The sequence below is a fragment of the Alligator sinensis genome, unplaced genomic scaffold (genome assembly GCF_000455745.1).
Source record: "Alligator sinensis unplaced genomic scaffold, ASM45574v1 scaffold682_1, whole genome shotgun sequence".
Classification (NCBI taxonomy): Eukaryota; Metazoa; Chordata; order Crocodylia; family Alligatoridae; genus Alligator; species Alligator sinensis.
This window is the reverse complement of record NW_005842011.1, coordinates 1,525,936-1,532,787: the sequence shown is the minus strand read 5'-3', so window position 1 is coordinate 1,532,787 and position 6,852 is coordinate 1,525,936. Positions and strand designations below refer to the sequence as shown.

General features: G+C 42.9%; 1 protein-coding gene across 1 annotated transcript in view; it reads left to right on the top strand.

The window, feature by feature from the left end:
• SLC22A3 (solute carrier family 22 member 3) overlaps nt 1-5,965 on the top strand; it is a 67,732-nt gene extending 61,767 nt beyond the window's left edge. Inside the window, 3 exon segments of the mRNA XM_006021908.3 lie at nt 1-46; nt 3,421-3,520; nt 5,703-5,965. The exon segment at nt 1-46 is cut by the window's left edge and continues 12 nt beyond it. Coding sequence (XP_006021970.1) covers nt 1-46; nt 3,421-3,520; nt 5,703-5,760 — 204 coding nt within the window. The 3' untranslated portion in view covers nt 5,761-5,965.
• Nucleotides 5,966-6,852: the final 887 nt, after the last annotated feature.

Sequence of the window (6,852 nt, the reverse complement as noted above, 5' to 3'; positions counted from 1 at the left end):
TTCCGATTAGCAGCCATCTGGTTGGAGCTACCGCTAATCATTTTCAGTAAGAATTAATTTAAAATGTAAAATGGATAGAAAATAACTTCTTTAACATGCCTTTGAATGTGGAGCATGTGCTACATCCTTCAGGTGGGGCTGAAACTGCCACTTCAGCATGTGCATCCAGCTATCTGAGCAGATAGAGATCCAGAGGTCTCATAGATTTCACAGACATTAGGACTGGAATGGACCTTGTGAGACCATGGGGGCCAGCCCCCTGCCCAAGGGGTAGGAAGTCAACTGGGGTTAGATCACCCCAGCAAGATAGGCATCTAAACATTTCTTAAAGGTATCCAGAGTAGGTGCTTGTACCATTTCTGGGGGGAGTCTATTCTAGACTCTGGAGACTCAGACGGTAAAGAAGTTTTTCCTTATGTCCAGTCTAAAACGGTCTTCCAGCAGTTTGTGACCATTAGATCTTGTCATCCCTTGGGGTGCCCTGTTGAACAGATGTTCTCCCAGTTCCTGATGCACACCCCTTATATACTTATAGGCTGCCACCAAGTCACCCCGTAGCCTTTGCTTCTCCAAACTGAAGAATCCCATGCTTCTCAGCCTCTCTTCATAAGGCCTACTCTCTTGACCTCTAATCATGCACATGGCTCTCCTCTGGACTCTCTCAAGCTTTTCCACATACCTTCTAAAGTGTGGAGCCCAGAATTGGATGCAGTACTGCAGTTGCAGCCTCACCAAGGCCTAGTAAAGTGAGAGGAAGACTTTTTGGGTCTTGCTTGAGATGCATCGGTAGATGCAAGCCAGATTTTTATTTGCTTTGTCGGCTGCGGCATCGCATTGGTGAAGGCCTTCTGACTGACTCAACCCCCCGCCATGCCTTGTGGAATTCCCACTGCGGTGTTGTCCTTCTGAAAATCAGTCTTCAGTTTCATGGAAAAAACTGTCCTTTTCCCACCCTAAGTTCTTGAAAATGCATCATTAAAGCCTTGTGTAGTGATGTGCTTTTTCACATTTTCAAGGTAATTTTCATATGTGATGATCAATCATGAGACAAAATGAACAACAGAGTCCAGATTCGCAGCCGTTGTAAATCACTGTCAGCTCTGTAGAAATCAAGTGACACCTATTTACACCAGCTGAGAATCTGGCTGAGGATCAGCTGTTCTCTCGCTTACTATCTCGTAGGGTAGGCTGGTAGTAGAAAGATACTGGTTCAGAACGTTGGTCCATTTAATCCAGAGTCCTATTAGCAACAGGGATCAATTCCAGACATTTTCAGGGCTAAGTGCAAAAAATCCTGCATCTGGATCGTCTAATCACAGGGGACATTTTTACATGTCTCTCTAGGGGGGACAGTGCTTTAATTAGTGCAACTCTTGGAACCGCAGGAGCTGCTCTAATTAAAGTGCCCGCAGTGTCTCATGTGTCAGCATCCCTGTGCTTCAAAATGGTTGCAGGGGCACTTTAACTAAAGCTCGTTCAACGAGGTTAGTTAAAGTGCCCCCACTGCCATTTGAAGCATGGGGATGCTGATACATGAGACACGGAGGCTGCTAGAGCACACTAATTAGCATGCTCCAGAAGATTTCATTAGTAGAGTTTGCTCTGATGCACTGTAATTACAGTGCATTGGAGTAGCCTCACTGCACATCTACAGGCACCGACCCTGAAACCACACATCTCAACAGTTTTTCTGCTTATTCCCAGCAGTCAATGTTTGGCTTATGCCTTAAGCCATGAGAATTTATATTCCTTGTAAAGAACTTCTTGAGGTTTTTAGTGTACAATAATAAAATTGTGGCTACACTTCTAATAGAGTTGAAATCCTGCTGAGCTCCTGCCCTCTAGTGGTATCTTGTGCTAATGAATTCTGCACGCTAATTGGATAGAAAAAAATATTTCCTTTTACTGGGAAACCCAGAGTCTGAGTGTAAACCATTTTTAATGACTTGGAAAAGAGTAGACTGAACAGGATAAATTGAGGAAAGAAGAATGATACTTAAAGGGGATTTGAGGTAGCAAGTGAAAAAGGAAAGATAGAAAATTAATTTTAAATTAATATTTTTTTTAACAATCAGGGTGTCCAGATGTGCCTGGTTACACCATCGTATTCAGATTTTCTGCTACAGTAGGAGGAGCTGATGTTCTTCCATCTTGCAGCATGTTATAAAATGAGAGAAAATCAGCATGGTGGCATTCTACTTCTAGTGAAATAAATGAGCCTCTTCTCCCCGCAAGATGCAAGGCATGGGAGAAAAACAGAACTTCTGATTTTACTTATTCTGAGAACACCTTCAGGTGTTTTTACCCTTCTCTTACTCTGTTCCATAAAACTATCCTAAAATTGAGGCCTGGTTTACACAAGGAGTTATTTCAGAACTTCAGAAGGAGTTACTTCAGTGTTGCCAACCCAAGGCAATTTTTTTTTTACTGATAACCAAGCTTTTTTATTGCCATATATTTTATTGCCATATGTTTTACATAATGTAAATGTAATCCTTCTGCAAGGCTCTGGGCAAGGGCTGGATTCAAATTTAGGAATTTAACACCAACCATAGTAAAATAAAGTTTGGTTGTCAGTAAAAAGTTTGCAGATTATCAGAAAAAAAATGTTCTTGGGTTGGCAACCCTGCTTGACTGTAGCAACACCATGATGTCTCCATCCCAGGGATCCCCTGCTTACTGTCACATCCTGATGCCCCCAACCACACCCCATACCATGCTGCCACCCCCAGTCCACCCTCCAGCCTTACTCCTGCTGCCCCTGCTCTCCCCATCCTGGCACAGGCTCCCAAAGAAAGACTGTCTGCCTACTTGAAACCAGCAGCATTATAGGCAAGAAATGGGATGCAGCAGCAGCAGCACATAGTTCAGGGGGAGAAGGGCTATAGAGGCTCCCATGGACTACAAAGCTCTAAGAGAATGCTCCCTGCAGAAGCATTTCCACTCAGACACCAGGGGGTGCCTCTGTGCTCTGGCTGTCCATCAACACTTGCCATTGGTTTCTTTCCAACAGGGGATCTTCAATCAAGCTCTCAGTTACTTAGTATTTTTACAGAAAGCCTATTTTTTTCTTACAGACTTTATTGTCCAGAAATTTATGGACCATCCATAAAAAACAGTTAACTCCCACACAGGTTCAGTAATAGCTATTCTAGAGAAGGGTTGCCAACTATCCATAAATGTAAGGACGGTTCATAGAAAATAAAAGGCTTTGTTTTTTATGGACTGTCCAAAAATTTATACATAGTCGGTAACCCTGCTCTAGAATAGCTATTACTGAACCTGTGTGGGAATTAACTAGGAATGGGTATTTTACTTTAGAGTCTCACCTTGCTTTACCCCAAGTAAATTTCCCTGTGTGGTCAGTCCCTAGAATGAGAAAAACAGCATATTAGCTTGTGTTCTTGATTTGTTTTTTAGGTATACTTGCTACTGTTTGTGGGGTCCTAGTATTCTTTCTGCCTGAGACAAAGGGAATCTCCTTACCAGAGACAGTGGAAGATGTGGAACAGCTTTCGAGGTATGATGCATCTCTGCTTCAGTGTTGCACTGATATGGTTTTTCTGAGGAATTGGAAAGTGTTTTTTTTTCCCATCTGTTGTCATAAATCAAAATCATATCATCCCATGGTAGTTCGTTCTTACAACATCAGAGTAAACACCTTAATAGGGCTCAGAAATACATTCACATGGTAATTTGATTTGACGGGTGCTTTTTTCAATTCTTCAGTGGCAAGTGGATTAAAAAGAATGAATACAAATGGAAACTGGCTTTTTCTATAGAAAACTAGCTCCTTTGTCATAAGGAGACAGCTAATTTGTATGCATCTTACACAAATAATAGGAAAACCCTATTCCAAATTTGTTTTTAACTCTTTGAACATACCAGTAGCTCATACTTAGGCAAAACCCCATTTAACTTATTGTGAGTTTTCCCTGAGTAAGGGCTGCTGCGTTGGATCATTTGACTCAATAGGAGCTTGTCTTTGTGAAGTTAGACAGAGTGGGCACTTGGTCAGGCCATAGGGAGCCTGGGTTCTAGTCCTGCTTTAGCTTCAGGAGTCAGAACCTTTAGTTCCTATGTTCCAGCAAGGTTCCCTAATATCCAAACTGTGGGACAGACATGATTGTGAGCCCCTTCCACTCCTTTTCACTTGCAGCACCCCTCAGGAGGAGGTCAACCTAAAACCTAGGCCTGTCCTGGCTAAGTATGTCTTTTTAAGAACAGATTTAATTTATTAGAAAATATTAAAGTTCAAATGACAAAGTTCAAAGCACAAGGAAATATAGAAAGACCCAGGCCAGAGAGGCTACATAGTAGATGATGTGGGTAGGGGTGGGAACCAATTAAGTTGCATGTGAATAGGGACCTACCGAATTCATGGTGGCAGTGGGCTGTGCAGTGGCTCCTTTAATCTTGAAGGTTCCCCCTGTATGCCCCCCCTCACTGATTGGTGGAAGGGACCCGCCATTTGCTCCTGATCAGCAGGGAGGCAAAAACCACAGTTTTAAACCAGGTACTGTTTCTGCCTCCTGGCTGGTAGCCAGAAACAGCAAGGCCACTGGGGTTGCTCAGCCAATCAGCAGTGGTGTGGCGGGTGCATGGGGGAACTTCAGGAGTAAAGAAGCCACCACACAGCCTGCTTCCACCATGAATTTGGTAGGTCCCTACATATGAAACATGCAAGCAGCTAAGCCCTGGAGGGTAGAAGGGGGAAAGAGAGGGAGAGGGCATGACACTTGCAAAGCAAAGAATATATGAGATCCCACACAACAATACTGTATTGTAATAGGGAGAAGATTTGGAAAGCACATACAGTTACAAATCACAACATGCAGTATACAATTGTGGGGGTAGGGAACAGTCCAGGATTAAAAGTCCCTTGAAGGCAATTCGTGTGTGTGTGGGGCCAGGGGGATGGCAGTCAGGTGGTCCCCTCTGCATCATTTCCAGCCCATGGTCTGGTAGGGTTCACATACTGCCACTGTCCCATGCCACTGTCCACGTACTGCCTCTATGTGTTCCACATAGATGCTCCTTGACCATCAGATGGTGTTGGACACCATGAAGTGCCACATCAACTTGGCATAGTGGTGGGATACACAGAAGGCACACAGGACATTCTTGTTGCTGGAGTCTTATGCTCCAAGCACCTGCCATATATCCCGCCACTGCATCATACTACACAGCAGTATCGAACAGTCACCAGTCATGGTTTTTGATTAATTATAATTTGGGGGGGGGTTTCCACTGCGCTTCTTTGCATCCATGGTAGATTTTATAGCAACAGAGTATAAATAGACTTAGACATGTTGCTGTGCAGCATTCAGTTGCTTTCAAACATACATGGAAGGGGCAAACATAGTTTCATAGAGCAGTGGTGTAATCAGGGCAGCTGTCCCGGGTACTGACTTGGGAGTGGATCCAGAAAAATGGCTGCCCCTATGTGTGGCAGCTGCCCCAGGTGCCCAGCCACAATTCAAGCAGTTTTGTGAGAAAAAGTAAAATGTCATTGATTGACTTATATTAGATGCTTAAAAATTGCCTATGGGTCATTTACATAACCCTGTAGTGAAATAGAATTCTGCCCTGTTTTACTTATCTGCTTCAGTACACAAGAAAAAGGGATGGCATTATGAATGCGTATTGACAGTAAATAGAATTATAACTGTTTTCTTTTTTTTCTTTTCCTGTTATTTCAGTCTCTCCAGTAAAAATGGCAGGAAAAAGAAACATCAAGATACCACCTCTTACATTTGATCTTTCACTAAAGGCACTGAGCAAAACTTCCTGTTCACACACTGGGAATTTGGTTTCCATTTGATTCCATTTTAAAGTCTACAGTCAAGGATGGATTGAAGCTGTACTGCACTAGACAGCTCCAAGTGCTTCTTTCTAGCCCAGAGACATTAAAAATAAGAAATGTATTTTTATATGACTACAGAATAAACGCCTATTTTCTGAGTTTCTTGTTTCCAGGAAGGGAGCGTTGTGTGGTTCTTGGGAGAAAATATCCACTTATTTTGGATGCTCCACCTGGCCTAGCAAGCTCTTACTTAGTTTTATATATTTAAACCATTTCTTCATCTTCCATCATGTTACAGCAATTTGAGGGGAATCATGGTTTATAGTTTTGGTGGTGTTACACTTCACTCCTTTGGCTTGGAGAGAAAAAAGTGTTTGATCCACCAAGAGAAAAAATCAGGGAAAGCAAGAGAACATCACTGGAACTGATCACAATGCAGGTGCCTGGTGAGTCTCACTTTTTATATGAAAGTATCTGGTGGGTATTCCTAATATCTGGGAAAGGGTTTGGCACTGTGTAGCTTCTGCCAGCTGAGGGGTTTCTTGAGGTCCTCCATTCTCCTTGCACACATACCCCACAAACTTTTGTGAGCTGGAGCTCACTGTATCAGATACTGTCATCAGATGTTTCTGTGTGCCTTCCATACTCCTTCTCTATTTCAACCCCTCATTCTTCCCTCTATGATAAAGGTTGGGTACACAGCCGTACTTCTCACTTCCTTCCATTATGATTTGTTTTCCTTCTGTCCAGGAGGTAAGTCATTCAGAGTTTTCACATGTTAAGCCTTTTCAGACAGGGATGAGATAGAGTGCTGCCATTAGCCAGTTGTTTGACCTAGAAATAATTACATAGGTGCTGGAAGCTATAGCTCTGCTAGTCTGTGCCCTGTTTCAGTTTTCTGATTTTCATCACAATCAACAGGGTTCTGGCAATTGATGCCCAGAGTATTTCTTGAAATTGTGGGATTGATCAGATGTGGTGTTCAAAAGTTTTACAGGAAGGCGCACAACGAAATGCCTTTAAGTTGAATGTAAGGCCTCGCAAAG